The 17,158-nt window shown below is 41.9% G+C and overlaps 1 protein-coding gene across 1 annotated transcript in view; it reads right to left on the reverse strand.

Annotated features, from left to right (window-relative positions):
- hnrnpll (heterogeneous nuclear ribonucleoprotein L like) overlaps nucleotides 1-17,158 on the reverse strand; it is an 80,546-nt gene that overhangs the window by 29,818 nt on the left and 33,570 nt on the right. Inside the window, exons 3-7 of the mRNA XM_082556864.1 lie at nucleotides 14,370-14,479; nucleotides 14,156-14,283; nucleotides 12,415-12,500; nucleotides 8,320-8,416; nucleotides 7,761-7,833 (exon numbers count right to left, since the gene is read on the reverse strand). Coding sequence (XP_082412990.1) covers nucleotides 7,761-7,833; nucleotides 8,320-8,416; nucleotides 12,415-12,500; nucleotides 14,156-14,283; nucleotides 14,370-14,479 — 494 coding nt within the window. The remainder of the gene's footprint in view (nucleotides 1-7,760; nucleotides 7,834-8,319; nucleotides 8,417-12,414; nucleotides 12,501-14,155; nucleotides 14,284-14,369; nucleotides 14,480-17,158) is intronic.

A 17,158-nucleotide genomic window follows, 5' to 3' on the forward strand; every position in this document is an offset into this window, starting at 1 on the left:
GGGATTCATTTGGAACTGAGGGGTAGCTTCTATCTGATACTGTGCCCATGAAAGAGAACGACACAGTCCTGCAGAGCCATGGCAGATGCTGCTAATAGCTGAGATCTGAGACACTAACATGCCACTTCTTTGGTACAAATCTCTGCCACACAGATTCCCTGAAATATTGCCCTGGCTTTCCTAAATATTACATTATATTACAGTATTATAATAAATATCATTGTGACATTTTCTTGGACTGGGAATAACACAGACAACTAAGAATGCTGCTGCTTAACATGGTCAGTTTTTAATACATCAGATAAACTCTCAGTTTTAACAGCTGTAAATCCACACGAGCACAACAAGCATGCTCAGCGGCAGACTACATGTGAAGGTTATTAATGTCCTTTATATGCCTTCATTGTGTTTCCGGTTGAGTTGAGTTGGCCAAATTAAAACGGTCATGCTATGCACATGACAACTCAAGAAAAAGAAGATTTTATCGATGCCATCTGCCATGCAGAGATCAGAATTTCAAATGAAAAAGATCAGAAATGTGAGGTTTCAAAGTGAAATGAAGAGCAGCTGCTGATTTTCTACAGTAGTTTTTTGTGTGTGTTTGTACACATTTATTTCTATTTATTTAATCCCAGCTGCTCCCAAAAAATAACAACAAAACTACTTATGGTGGTAATGGAGGTGAAAAAATAAGAAAAACAGTTTTGTGGTGGTTTTATTCAGAGAAGAGCAGGAAAAACAATACAAACACATGTGAACAGAGATAAGAAAGAGACAGTACCTGTGAGGCATCAAGCTTTCTCTTTTTTCTCCCTCAGCACAAAAGAACATCAACCTGCATTACATTATCATCACAATGATAAAAACATGACCATTATCAAAACTCTCATCCATCAAAGCATTACATACTGTATATGCTACACACATGTTGGAGGCACACTGACATGACACAGACTTTCTGACGATCGGTCCCATACGTACTGCCAGGATAGCGTCTTATCCACAACACGTCTGTCTGCAGTGCTGTGGATCAATCACTGTGTCACATGGCTGAAATATGCACCCACTCAGGATCAGTGTTGGTCAAGTTACTCGAAAAAAGTAATCAGTAACTAATTACTAATTACTTCCCCAAAAAAGTAATCCAGTTACTTTACTGATTACTTATTTTCAAAAGTAATTAATTACTTAGTTACTTAGTTACTTTTAAAAACACGATTTACAACCTGAAGAGGTGATAAAGCGATAGATCTTTCAGCCCAATTCTACTTTTTCTGCATAATCCATCATACAAAATGTAATCAGATGGAAAAGTCTCTTTTTAAAACTTGTTTTATTAGTTTTAATCTTTTAACTTTATGCATCAAGCAAAGATTTAATTATATGCAACATTCTCTGACTGGAAGAAATTAGTTTAACATTTAAACCTATTTTCTGCACATTCCAGCACATAAAATAAAATATTTTGTGTGTTTACACTCAGTCTTTTAAATAGATGCAAGTAAAACACAGCAGAAAATAAATAAAGTCAAAGACTCAGCGGTCCTGTTGCTCTATTTTCACCTGTAAAGCAGGAGTGGGGCAGGCGGAGGTTTACCCTGGTGCAGGTGTGCCGCGGTCAGTGGAAGAATCCGCGAGTTTCTCTGTGAGTTTCCCATTACGTCGTAGCTACTCGGTGCTTGCTCTGAAGTTTAGGGGTTTTTTTCGCTGTAAAAAGAAGTTTTCTTCCCACGCACAGCGGACACTAATGTTTTTGTCACTTTTTATGGAACCAAACTCAAAGTAAGGTCAGTACTTCCACACTTTAAACGCTGCACGCTCATACTCTCTCTGCACTCGATATATGATCCATTGTTGATCTGCACACAGCTGTTGTCACCAACGTCGCACTCGCTTACGTCACTGTCATGAGACATTCTCGCAAAATAAATCATGGTTTTAGTAACGCAGTAACGCAGCGTTCCTACGGGAAAGTAACGGTAATCTAATTACCGTTTTTGCAGTAATCCCTTACTTTACTCGTTACTTGAAAAAGTAATCGGATTACAGTAACGCGTAACCCATCTCTGCTCAGGATAGTGGAGACAAACTGGACTCCATTTCAGTGAATCAAACTGGGATGACACAACCAGTTTTACGTTTACTTTCCACATGAGGTTGGATTTGTGTATTTATGTGTTTGTCTGTTTTCCATGAATAAATGAAATCATCGTTTTATATCTACTGTGTTTTTGTCAACGGCTAAAATTTGCTTGACAATCTGAAACATTTCAGTGAAGTCAAGTAGGTGACAAACAGTTTTTCATTACACTGTAGAAATATGCACTGCAGTGAAATCAAAGGGTTCACAGTACTGTGTGACCTATCAGGTCATTAAAGTAACATACAACACGCTTCAATGCAACTTTCCTTTGATTTAAAGAATAAATTCTCAGCTCCCAGGTGGTGTTAAATTTATCATATAAATAATTCACTAACTATTTTTGTATTCTGGCAAGAATTTAACAGTAAAATACTCTTTTTGCTTTCCCCTGCTAAGCTTAGCAGATTTAGATCATTTTGTTTTGCACTCTGAGCCTGCTTGTGTATTAAAGTATCTGCTATGATGATAATGATAAGCTCAGTGTGCGTCTTTGCTGAGGGTGACCCTGACTGCATGATTTTGGGTTGTCTGACAACAGGCTAAGATGTTGTGAGAGGATCTGTAGTTGACGAGCCAAAACAAACCAGTACATCTGACTGTATTGATTGCAGCTTATGTATGTTTAAATATCCGTCACCTACACCTGCTGATGTTTTGGTCTCTGTTTGCGTTTGTTAAATGTTCAGCTTACATTATATGCACATCACCCATATGTAACATAAGATTCACCCAAATTTCTGTCTGTGATTGAATTGTGATGCAGCTCTCCAACGGAGTTGCACCTCCTCCCAAGATAGAGGATCCACTGGATGCTAATCACTGTGCTATGATCCAATTTCTTTCATGGACAGTATATTTTTACAATCGTGTGATCTCACAAAAGCGAATCAAAGCAAGCCCCTTTGACATCATGTCCTCTTTATGATAGATTAATAGTAGCAGCAGTTATTGGATGAACGGACTTCAGAACCCACAGAAGGGGATTCTCAACATGCATCAGATACCATCTACATGGGAGTGAAGCTGTTAATAATTGTATCATGCACTCCCAGATTTGGTCTGAATACAAAACGAAGAACGTCAAGAGACGTTTTCACCTGTGGTCCCAGGTGAGCCAAGAATGGTCTCTCCAGCGCATTAATTACACAGGATGTGAGGACAAGTGGTCAACAGTCATTAAGCTTAGGTGTGTGGTTCATTAAGTGCAGTTTGCAGACACAAATCAAACATGCAAAGTGTACATAGCCGCATTTGCCTACCTTTGCAACAACTGTGGTTGCTACAGGTTGTTGTTTAACGAGAGGACTACACTATGGTCAGACCTTCCAGTGCAGGGCATAGAGCAGCTCTAGCACCCCATCTTCTCAAGTGGGACAACGGACATACTATTGATGCAGTCTGTATTCCAACAGCTATCAATACCCAACCCACAGAAGCGTGCTTTCACAGGAACACGTCGGGGACTGACATTTCTATTCACCCAAAAACTCTGCAGGAACAAAATGATGAACGTGCAAAACATGGAGGAGTGAAAGCAGCAGAGTATGACAGGGTAGAAGAAAAGGGGCAGGTTGATGGAAATGCACATTGGCACAGAGAAGCAGAGAAAGTCAGAGACGAATGGCGTTCGAAGATGCACTCAGCTGTCTGTGGATGAAAGTAGATAGAGCTCACTGTATGAATGTATGGTTAAACGTGACTTGCTGTCTAAAGTGATGATCATTTTATCTCACTATTATTGTCATTATTATTTTATATTATTGTTCTGTTTATTTTTATCCTTCTGCCAAACTAATTTCCCCTTGTGGGACAATAAAGAAATTGAACTGAACTGAACTGAATTTAAAGTAGAAAAGTATCACGTCAGTATCAGTCCGCTTCCATTTCCATAAGGTTAATAACCTCATGCTAAACGCAGCTACTAAAGTAAAAGGTACAAGTAATATGTCGGTCAGTCTATGAGCCCATAGCTATATGCTCTCCTCTGGTAACGTACCCTTTGACAACATCAACCACTTCCCCCTATGCAGCCAGGGCGACCTTGTTTGGGTAGTTTAACCATATCCATGAATGGCTCTGTTAGTCAAAAGCAACAGAACCTGTGGCTGATGAGCATGTTTATTTTATCAGCAGTGCAGGGAAAAAGAACTCTGTGCTACTTCCAGCTGCTCCCTTATCACAGAGGGCAACTTTGCATGTTTGATTTGAGTTTTCAGTGGCTGCTCTTCCTGACGTAACCTCTCCTTCTCGAACCAAACAGGGGATCTTTTACTTGAACAGAGTTTCAGACAACCGATATTCTGGGTTCCTTGATGTGCTGCTGGTGCTCCTCAGAACACTGTAGCTTGAAACACTGCTGCATTTTTTCACTAGCACAAGGAACTAACAAAGGGGTGCACAGTCACTGTGATAGCGTGACTGGTCTTCTTCTGTGGTGTGGGAGGGACCCAAACGGCTCTGTGGCTTTACCCAGTTTTAGAGGCCGTTCACACCACCTGGCTGCTGCCAGTAATGTGCAGAACTGCATCAGTCTTCTGGGCTAGTATTCTAACCTGTTTTAGCTGACACAACATATTACAGCCAAAAACAAATCTAGGTTTGGGCCCAGGGCTGGACATTCTGGCAAAAGCTGTAAGGCTATAAAGATAAAAATAAGAGATAAAACATTTTAAAATATGATTTGTTTGATCATCTAAAAATGTATTTCATGCCAAGATAATACTTCATATTTATGTGAATCTTCCCCAAAGTGCCTCATTTAGAGAAGGTCCAAAGCAGTCTCCCCAGTGATGGTTTACTGTAGCAGCCATGTTTAAATACAGTCCCCCTCAAACACACGTGCACAAGTGTATGTATAAAAATACAGTTCACTAGCTGGGCCCACGTCCTCATTTGAGGTTTGACAGCGTTTTAGTAGATAATGGTGAATGGTTGGCCATGAATTGAGCTGTGGTTTGGGGAAGGCCTCAGAGGAGACTGGCGGCTCATCATGTACTAAATAGAAGTTAAGAAGTTAAAGAATTGAAAAGGGGAGGGAGGGGCATGTAAACGAGAACGAACAGCTTGTAGAACTGGAGGAACACATATAGATGAGAACCAGAAGGAGCGTGTTTGGAGGCGTGGTCCCTGAAGTTCAGATACTTTATCTCCAAATATATAACTTCTATCAAAGGAACACAAATTCATTCATGTAGGTGCTGGATGGTGGAAATGATTAAAGCAGCACAAGAAAAGAGCAGCTAGTACAGAGGGAATATAAAGCAAACTAAAACTGAGCAGTAAAGGTACTAGCAACCACTATTGTGGAAGCTAAATACATAAAGAAATACATTTTCATACTCCACCAGAGACCCCAACACACCCCAGCCTCACTGGTGACTTGCCCCAGTCTGTGTCAATGCAGTGCACCCCCATGAAATCATATAACACAGCAGATAAAATGTATTTAGTGACTATTTCAACTAAACAGAGTTGGGACCAGTTCATCACAAAAACAATCGTTTAATGAATCATTTTAAAACAAGGCTGTTTAAGGTTATATTAGGCAGCCAAAACTAAAATATTTAGTGGTCGTTAATGGCACTTCGGGGAATGTCAGAGTCTCACAGAGACTGTAACAAATAATAAATAATGCTCTGTGGATATCAAAAGAACATTTCACGGTGAAGCTGATACTCTGGGCAGCAGCTGTTAATGTTGCCATAGACTGAAGCCAGGGGCTGTGAGCTTACCGCTTTCAGATGTCGGGCAATTTTTAATCAGTGCTGTCTGAAAAAAAAACAACAGTTTTTTTTGAATTGAGTGAATTCAGGATGAACTGACTCCAACATCAGTCTCATCACACAGTTTCAGATAATGGACCACACAGGACTGCGATCACACAACACACTCATGCAGTAATACAACGTAACAACTTTTGGCTTTAAACAAGTCACTGATACATAGTAATGAATCTTTCTATCAAAATATACAAATCAAGGAGATTTAGATGGCTAAATGTAGAGCTCCTGATTAAGGCTGTCACAATATACTGGCTTTCACAGTTAGTATTTCTTAGAGTTTGCAGATTCGTGTACCTTTGCTGGTTGGCTGATAGCAGAACCAGGCCGTGTGGTTGACGGTGAGTCAGCACTTTTTCACCTGTTTGATTCTTTCCACCAAGAATTCAAAGGCTTGGCGGTCAACAGCTAACTCTGTCTCAGACACACTAGAGGCTGTCTTTGGTAAGAGCATGTTCATGCTAACTAACCTAAATCCTTTGGTAGTTCTCGAGTTACATAACTTGCTGTTCAAATTAATACTGATTTAGAGTCTTTCAGTCTCATTTGAGATTTGCTATTTAACATTTCATATTTGAGGATCTGCAATAACACCAACACTGCTTTTTTAACTACATGGCAAATTTAGACACTTGAACCCAGATACACATGTGAAGGAAGCTGACACGCCTACTCACAGTCTTTATTTATTCACATGCCTATCTACCAGAATATTTAGCTGTCATCTGAATAGCTACTGTATCTGCTTCTCTCCGTTTTTCAGACCTGTAACAGCCAATGAAATTCTCAATTTAGTGTTCTATCTTAATTATAAGCAACATTGTAAAGATAGTTCTTAGTTTATCGTTTTTGGATACCATTTTTGCAGTAAGGTGTCATTAAAAATCTGATATTGTGACAGCTCCAATTCAGACAAAATAAAGCAACAGAGAGCAGAGTTTTGATACTCATAATGTAGAATCACATAGCCAGAAACTCAACTTATTACCCAATAAGGTGTTTTCATCAGATTTTGAAGAGGAAACAAGGATTTGATTTCACTTGTTATGTCGATGTTTGGTAAAAAACATGCAAGATTGCTATAAAAAAGCAACACTGAAAGTTAAATCTAACATGTCGAGGCTCTGGAGAACAAAAGACGTTGTGCAGACCAGGTGTCAGGCTATGTGAGACTACTTCTGCAGACAAAAGGAGATTAAGAACACAGGGTAAAATAGGTGGAAAGGAGGCAGTGCTATCCTGCAGCGAGTGGCAGGGAAGGTGGCTCCTGGGCATGTTGAAGCAGCAGCTGCATGGTGGTCAGCAGGAGTGAGATCCATCTCTTTTTCTCCCTCTCTTTCTCTCTTTGCTGGGTTGCAAAGGTGTAGATGGAAGAAAGTTGCTGTGCATGGCCAGCCTGACGTTCTCTGCTCTCTCACTGTCCCTCAATGTGTCTCTCTCTCTTTCCCCACAGTAGGCAGAGGTGCAAGATTGTCAGAGGTCGGAAATTGGCTGATATGAGAGTGTTTTGATTGGAGATGTAGAGGCAGGAGGCGTAGGAGTCTCGGTGTGATGGAGAACTATGTTCCGGGACAATTTTCAGGACTACACTGAATCCACAGTCAGAAACAGGCAAATAACAACTGAAGATTTGGCCACGGATTCACAAATCACTAAAAGGTTTCCTAAAAGAGCTGTAGTGAAGGTGAATATGTCCCCACAGAGAATTCATGCTGAAAACAGTCCTACCTTCAACATTACAGCAGCTCAAGTATTGCAAAAAGATAGGAGCACCTCAAACAGTCAACCTGTCTGAGTCTGACCGTACGGCTGAAGTTAAAAGGGAGACTTTGACCTACCTCGTCTGACCAGGTATGGTTTTGTGTAGTCCCAGCTCTCGTTGTCATTCTTAATAACATTCAGACGTGTTGGCTGTTGAAAAGAAAGATGAAAAAAGATTCACGATCTAGCTGGATGGATCTGTGATACCAAGGAGAGTCTCAGAAGCCACTGAAGAAAACTCCAAACACTGCAGTGCATCAACAGTTTATGAGTTTGTCACACATTTGTATACCTGTACAGTCATTTCATGACACAAAGCATAAAGTGCACAAAAAGAAATTAACCAATTTAATTTATTCATTTAAATTCTAAAATGTATTTTGAAATGTGCAAAATTTAAGAGTAACATTTGAGATTTAGTTCTGGTGTGGGTAAGGATCTATTACTGGTTATACTGAGAACCCAAACAGGTTCAGTACACTTGATTTATTTGTATATAAAACTAACTCAGGTTGGTAGAAAGTAGATTTAACACATTCTGAGTATCGTTTGCCGCAGGAAACCTTGCAGTCAGGGTAAATCAGTGCTGTCTACATAGCACAAAAACACTGTGGATGCTGCTGATGTTTCTCTTACCCTTGCATATTCAATCTTTAGTGTACAGCAACCTGCATAGATGTCAGCTCCATTCAGAGCTGCTTTCGCCTTCTGAGCACACTGAACTGACTCAAATCTGCAGAAGCTTGGTTAAGGAGAGGACGTTCAAACACAGAGATATATAAATGACATACATTTGCAGATACTTATCCATAGCTACATTCAATAATGGCAATGAAACCACATAGAAGCATGGGTAAAATACATACATTATTCCTTGCTCTGCATCTTCCTCACTCTTGTTGGGACTGTGGTTAATCCTGCACTTCTCCATGGCTGGTGCTAGCAACAGCAGCCTTTTGTGAATGTGAGGGCTTGTTACTAGTTGCTGGTTTGACTGTTGACCATGCAGCACCAGCAGACCAGACAGCTAACCTGCCGGTTAATTAGACACATTTTGCTGCATTTATTTGTTGTTTCTTTCTCTTTTTCTGGCTTTTCAGCTCCACCTTTTTCAAAATACACTCCGTTCTACAAGTTGTGTGAGTGCACAGCAAAGGTAGGTACTGTTAAGAGATTTGAGTGGGAAACACAGTGCCAGTAATGGAAATGAAAGAATGGGCTGCTGTAGCATGTAGGGCCGGTGTGCACCATCCCTTTAATTTACACATCTGACCAAAAGTGTGTCACCCCATTGGTCAAATGTCCAGTATGCCAGATTACCGTCCAGCCCAGCCTGGTATACTTAAGGACTCTGAGCACGCCTGCTCTCGTCTGATCTGGGAAGCTAAGCAGGGTTGGGGCTGGTTATTACTTGGATGGGAGACCACCTGGGAATAACAGGTGCTGTAAGCTTGGGTGGGGGTGGAGCAGGTCATCTACTGATTGGAAGGTTGGTGGTTCGCTCCCTGGTTCACCCTAGTCTGCATGCCAGATACCATTAGCCAACCCTAAGTTGCTCTCTGATGCATCCATCTGTGTGTGAATGTTAGTTAGTGAGCACTTAAAATCACAGCAGAAAGTGCTTGTGAATGTGGCACGCTGTATTAAGTTCTTTGAGGACTCTGAGTAGAAAAGAATCAGACCAGTTACTGTAGGACAAAAGGCAGGATACAAACTTGACTGGTCCCAGTCTGTTACAGTGCAAATAGAAAGAGACAGACACTTGTATGGGCGATTAAGAACCACCCACTAACCTACCCCTACTGTGACATAAGACACAATCCAATTTACATTTAGTGGCCAACAGAATATGAACATGGGTTTCTGTGTCGAGTCTTGTCTTCTGCCACTGCAGGCTGACACGCACTCCCACAGCCGTTAACATAAACCCCCCTCAGCAGTGTTTCCAAAACTCTCTGTTTTAGGATCCTTAAGCATGAGGGTTATGAATGACAAGAAAGAATGTAGCCCTGCATCAGACTGGCGACCTGTGCAGGTGTACCCTGCCTCTTGCCCTGTGGTAGCTGGGATAGGCTCCAGCCCCCCCACCGACCCTGATAAGGAAGAGTGGAAAAGAAAGGATGGATGATGGAAGAAAAGCACTAAATGATTCATGTCAAATAATGCATGAAAACATATCTCTCTGGATGAGTGTCAAGGATACAGTCAACCCTTGAAATTCACGAGAGTTATGTTCAAAGAGGACCCACAGATTGTGAAAAACTGCAGATTTTGGATGTGGTCAGAAATGCCTATTTTTATAGTTTAAACACCAAACGTGAATTTGGGCAGGATCTTAGGGCTTTCACAAAAAACATTGCCGTGTCCAAATTCATAGGCTGCATCCTCCTGAGGACATGGCCTTCGCGGTCTAGGTGCGCCAGGTCCTCCGAAGGCCGGGTAGGCCGGAAGCGAGCAGCTGTGAAATTGGACGGTGAAGCCTTCAGATCTGCGTCACCGCTGTCTCAGGGGCGTTTAATGAACTCGGCCGTCTGCTCCTTGCTGTCTAAAATATAACAGGACACTGGAGTAAACTCTTGACCGTCTCACACTACTGTTTAATCAGTTTTCTGTTTGACGTTTATTCAGCTGTGTAAAAACTAGAACTTTAATCTCAGCCAAACCGATTTACTCAGGAACAAATAAAAGACTGAAAAAAGCCAAACAATAACATTTTGAAATTATCTAAGTGACTCATATGTCATGTTTAACCTGAGTAGTGAAAGACGGCGGGTGTTTTGAAAACGATGTGCTGGGAGTCCGCTGTTCTCGCCGGCTCTAGTGAGGCTTGAACCCCGGGCTAGCTATCGAGCTGGTGGGTAACAGACGTCTCGGAAAACGTCGGAACGCTTTTACAAATATGTGATGTCTTGATAAACCGAGCAGATATTTGAAGTTTACGCAGCTACATTCTGAAAATATCTTAAAAGTTTGTTTTGTGTCCCAGAAACAGTAATAAGAGTAATATTAAAACTAACAGGGCTCTAGACTAACTTTTTGTCATGGGCGTACCGGTACGCCTAACTTTAAAAAGTTAGGCGTACCACCACAAAAGTTAGGCGCACACAGATTTTATAATAATTAATATAATGTGTTTTTCTGGATACACTGTGCTTTCTCAGCATTCAAAGATTGATGACACTGTGTCAGAGCACTGGCTATTAATTTCAGAAGCATCAGGCCTTAACAGAAAAGTTAGCAATAGTTCTTTTCCTATTACAGCTACATCCACGTCTGTCGTGCCTAGGCTGCTCATAGGGCTGGGTATCATCACTGATTTCTACAATCCATTCGATTCCGGTTTTCAAAGTCCCGATTCGATTCAACTTAGCCTCAGACAGTCAGAAATATTATAATTCTGATCATTTATCAGTACTGACTTCATCAGAATTGTGAACATCACAGCAGATGCCTTTGTGTGAAAGTAACTGAGAATAAAACAGAAAAGCATGAAGGAGATTTTCCTGGTCTGGCTTTTTATAGCAGATAACCTTAAAAATATTCTACAATGTTCTGCATATGAAGTTTAAATTTCTTCAGTATTGAACAACAGAAAAAATAGGCTTTCTTGTCCGAGGTCATTTAAGTGAAAAAAAGAAAAGAAAAAGACAGCAGCCACAGCGCTGTAAACAACGGTAGACTGGTGGGTAATAAGCGAATGAATAATACAGAAAACAGAGATTGGAGACGGGAAACTGTTCTTGAAGTACAGAGAGAGAGAGAGAGAGCTAGCTGTGCATGAAGTGTGATTTTAATAGTTGTGGAAGCAAAACAGCAAAATGCATGACGACATTGATCAAATGTGAAGCGCAGTTTGCTGCTTCTTTTGCTGCTGGCTCGGTGAATTTTGGTTGGAGAGACAAAACCTGCAGCTCAGAATCAGCACAAAAAGACGTAAACACAGCGCGGACCGGACGCATCAGAACCGCTAAGCTCCGACAGCGTGTCCGTCTACGGGCCGTCGGGTGAGAAAGTCGAGAAAGACAAAGCTGATTCTGATGCGTCGGGTCTGTGTTTACGTCTTTGTGTGGAGTCCGTGTACCTGCTCTCATTTGCTGTTTGGTTGTTGTTGAAATGGTTTTGTGAGCTTTAATCTGAGAATCTGGCATTTCTGGCAAAAACACAGTTATATTTAAAAGTCAGGATTTAATGAATTGATATCGCTTTATTCAAGCTACTCACCTCCCACTTCCACCTGCACTTTCAACTGGACCACGGCCAATCAGAGAGGTCCCGCCCCTTACTATCTCTGATTGGTTTAGTCCACGATAGGGGCAAAATGTGTGTCTGTTGTTGACCACAGGGAAGGTTGCAGTTTTTTTTTTTTGCTACCCGAACATTTGGTCGCACAGGTGCAACCAAATATCTTTTTTTAGTCGCACCACTGAAAAATTTGGTCGCATTTGCGACCAAATTGGTCGCACTCTAGAGCCCTGACTAAGTAGCTGCCGCCATTGTTGTAAACCGAAATTGGCTTTGAATTCTGGGATAGGTTGGGCCACGAAGGATACACCTGTATCCCGTCACTGTGACGTAATCGGCCTACAAATGCGGCACCGGAAGGATGCAGCCCATGTATTTGGACACGCCCCATGAGAACACTCGGTGACACACTGAAGATAGCTACGTGTGGTAAACTGTTATGATGCAGAGTGTGAGGAACACACAGATTCACCCACTCAGTAAGGATACTCCACCATGGCTTGGATTCCATTTCGTTTAAAGATGACGATCCTCAGCACACTGCCAATGGGGTTACATACAGTGTACAGAACATCCTGCATCAATTTGGACACACACACACACAAAAAGACAAAATGCAGCATTAGCGTTAATCTATGAGTTTCTAATGGTGAGACCTTCATGTATGAAGGTTAAGACATGTAACTGGAACAGTGATGGTTTTGTATTTTTAACTCCATTCACTTTTATGTATATATTTCTTTATAGCCAAATCACAATGGCAATCATGACAAATATAACTGAGACACCTGATGTAGCAGAAATTTATGGAAGCCCGTTTCCGCCACAAAAAAAAAAAAAAGGATCCATAACTCAAAATTTCGAGTTATTTTCTCAAAATTTCGAGTTATTTTCTCAAAATTTCGACATATTAACTCGAAATTTCGATTTATTAACTCAAAATTTTGAGAAAAGCAACTCGAAATTTCAAGTTAGCGCTGCCAATCAGTAATCTACGTGAATGACGTCCTTTCCTCGTTACCCGGAAGCTGAAGCCCTCAGCTACAAATGCTACAGCTAAGCTGTATTACATCCAGTCGTGAATGCACAGATTGCTGAGTGTTTTCAGCCTGGCTTCACAAATGATGAAATCCCCGTGTTATTAGCTGAATCACATGGTGTTACTATCAGCAAACGTACTCGTGAAAGAGAGCAAATTTGTTGGGATCTGTTTTTGAGTGCGCGCTCCTCTCAGAATCAGAATCAGAAAGGGTTTTATTGCCAAATGTTGAGCAGGTTTACAACATTAGGAAATTGCTGCGGTGCTTCAGTGCAAACATAGTGTCATAAATTACGCTTAAATAGACATGAAAATAAAAATAAGAATAAGAATTAAAAGTGCTACGTAGATAGATACAGTATATACATGAGTGCAGGTGGTGATCAGTGCCAAACATGGAATGATGCAGTGAACACAGCGTAGGGTCATGTGTTAGTGGTGGGAACAGTGGTGGGAACAGTCAGTGTTTGTGTTGGGCACCTCAAGTTTTGCCAGGAAGGAACATGGAGATCAAAAGTTGAATGACAACTTTTGTTCGTGTGTCCAACAGCAGAGGGGAAGAAACTGTTCTTATGGCGAGAGGTTCTGGTGCGAATGGGCCGGAGCCTCCTGCCCGAGGGGAGCATATGCTTCCGGGTAACAAGAAAGCGACCTCATTCACGTATATTTTTGATTGGTAGAGCTAACTTGAAATTTTGAGAAAAGTAAATTTTGAGTTATATTTCTCAAAATTTCGAGTTAATAAGTTGAAATTTCGAGAAAATAACTCGAAATTTCGAGTTATGGATACTAGCTTTTTATTTAGTGGCGGAAAACGGGCTTCCATAGGAATTACACAAACACATTCTGGTGTAAAGTTTTGGTGATGGTTAAGTTAGGCACAGGCGACATATGTTGAACATAAATTTAAAAAATATATGCAAATGGAGATCGTAACACCACACTTGCAGGGATGATGAATACAAAAATCAAAAGAGTTGATGTTTGTGCAAAGTTCTGCTCAGATTGCCCCTCCATTTAAAGAAGACAGACGGTACGACTTAATTATGAGTTATAAATGATTAAAAAACACGCAAGATATAAACCACATCCATCAGCAGATCATAAAGACTATGAGTTATTGTTCGAAGAAGAAGGTACACTTAAGAAAAGAGAGCTGAGATGTCCCTCTGGATCTGTATGTGTGTTTACCGTTGTTATAGGGTAGAGTGGGTTCTGTATGGACAGCAGAAGCACTTTGTTCCCACTGTTGGGGTTGTCAGCATTTGTAGGCCTGGTGATTCTTTTGGATGTGGAATAATTAAAGTATGCTTGTTGACCTGATGACAAAATGAAAAATATAAACACAAACAGTATGCTACATTTGAGTATATGTTACCAAGTAAAAAGGAATGGAAGCAAAGACCTGCGATGTATACTGGCTCCTTGGCTCCACAGGACACACAGCGGTCTGCACTCTCCACTGCAGAGAATTCCACCAAGGCCTGACGCTTGAATGGCATCATCATCACATAACTGAAAACATACGCACAAACACCTGGATAAGACATGGACTGCTGAAAACTGTCTCCCCTTTATACAAGTTCCTTTGACGGGTCACTCTGGCAGCTATACTGCAGTTTTCTAATCTTATAAACAGCACATTTGTACAATGACTGAAACCAGCTTGTAGAAAACCCCTGTGATTTGTGTATATAGACTGTTCCACGGACCCCCTCTAACCACTGCTAAGATGGTACATTCCTCCCATCCCTTGTTTGTGTTTGCGCTGGTCCACCTTGATAGCGCTGGTGGAGCTGGGCTGTTGTACTGAACATGTGTAGTGCGTGTGCGTGAATGATAAGTAAGTGCCTTGTATTTGTTTGTTCTATGGTTGTAACTTATCATATACTTAGCTATGTACATTGGGTGATGCTTAGTAGAGTTTTCCAGCTGTTCGTGTAGCCACGAGACACTGTATATTCACGCTGATTTGACCAAAATGGCGCTACCCTTGTGAACTGAGCTGCCCAAAGTAAAGATGGAGTCTATCCCTGTGCAGCAGCCCATTTGTGTCCACCAGGGGGTGGTGTTTAGTCATTTCTGTTCAACCCTTTCTGTATTATTTAGACCAGTTTGGTTGACTTTAATTGTTTGCTAATTGTAATTTCTGTTATTTTACAGAACCACACACACATATACATATACTCACACGAATTCACTTCTGGAGATGTTTGGATTAAAAGAACCCTAATTATCATTGCTGTGGACCCTCTCTTTCATCATATAAGTCACCTGTGCCTTCTGACCGAGGATAGGAAAATCCTGCTGTAATTTGCCAGTCTATTAAGCACACACATGTCCAGTTCAAGTGGTCCTTCGAGCCGGATTAATTACAGCATTTCCTAACATGGCGACATCCCGATATGATGAAGAACAACAAGGTGCCCGGCAAAGGAGACCACATAGGGCTCCAAGATATCTGGATGACTTCATCTGGACCTATCTCCCACAGCCGACTAACCCAGTTCCACCGAACACTAACGCAGCTACTCCAATACACCAAATCGCTGGCATCGATGGCTCACCAGAGATGGAGAGAATAAGGAGGATGGAGCAGTGTGTTACCCAGGTACAGGAGCAGATGAGGGAGATACAGAGCGCTATACAAGTGTCTTTGAACTTTGGCCAAAGAACCCCCCAAGTACAGTTACAAACCCAGGTCCGGAGCCATAGTATGCCTTTACTAACTGTGGATAATAATCCTACACAAGCTCCTCCTATGGGCGGACTAGAAAACATCCCTCCCATATCTCCAGTAATACCTAGCCCTCAGTTTCATACTGTACAGCAGACCTCCCCTTCCACAGCTCATCATGTTGATAACCCTCAAATATTACAGTCAACAGCTCCTACTCTCCCTGTTAACCGACCTATTCCTCAGCCCCCTCTATACGTCCACTCTTCCATGCCATCAGCTGCTCAGCCAACACCAGTGGTACCCCGGTCTGCATCTACAGCAACAGAACAGCCACATCCTCCCTGGTATCAGCAAAGAGACCTGAACTGGCAGTCATCAACCCCACAGTGGTCTGTGCCACACAGTGCTGCTCAGTTTAGTATCCCTGGCACTATGCAGTACCCTGTCACGCTGCCGCCTGGCATGCCCTCTCCAGGCTATCCGCTTTGGACTTCAGGCCCACCTCTCAGTCAGCCATACGTTACACCAGTACTGCCACCTGCTGTTAGCTCACAGTATACCTATCGGCATCCTGCTCCAGCTGCACCTGTCAGTTCACAGCATGATGTAATTCAGAGCAGCCCACAACACTCCTCATCTCTGCTTTCCTCTCAGAGACCGAACTTGATGGAGATGGCTATTTCCTCTTCTTATGGCATCCCAAAACCCAACCTGATCCGCTTCACCACAGGAAAAGAAAGTGATTTCCTGCTACTGAAGAAAGGTCTGGATGGAGTTTTGGGACCACACCCACATCTGTCTGAGGATTACAAATTCCAAGTACTTCTGGATCATCTAAAGTTTCCTCCTGCGTTTCAGCTTGCAAAGAGGTATGTGCATGACACTATGCCCTTCAGTAAAGCAATGCAGGCTCTACAGCAGCGCTATGGACAACCACGCCAATTAGTCCAAGGTGAAATTAACAACATTTTGAGAGCTCCCACAGTGAAAGCTGGAGATGCACAGGGGTTTGAAGACTTTGCTCTATCAGTTAGTAGTTTGGTGGGACTACTAAACTCCATGGAAGGAGCTGCTAAGAGCGAACTAGAGTGTGGTTCCCATGTGGACAGGCTTTTGAGTAAACTCCCCTTCTCCTATCAAGACAGTTTTGCTGAATATTGTCTTGCAAAGGGCATCTTGCAGAGTGACTCAGCTAACACCTATACTCTCCCTGACTTTGCACAGTGGTTGGAGAGGAAGTCACAGGCCATACAGATATCACGAAGGGCTACAGAAAGCTACATATCTGATAAACCCCGCTCAGATCGTAGAGACAAGTCATCACGACCATTAAAGACATCCTCATCAGTCTACTATGGCACTGACAAGCCTACAACACCGACGGCTAATACCACTTCAGCCACTACTGACAGTAAAGAACCTATGAAAGGGAAGAAAAGAGAGAAATTTAAGCCCTACTGCCCCTTCTGTAGCAGTACAGAACATTACTTGAGTTCCTGTTCTGACTTCAGTAA

Source organism: Aulonocara stuartgranti (assembly GCF_965226115.1).
Source record: "Aulonocara stuartgranti genome assembly, chromosome: 13".
NCBI classification, from domain to species: Eukaryota; Metazoa; Chordata; class Actinopteri; order Cichliformes; family Cichlidae; genus Aulonocara; species Aulonocara stuartgranti.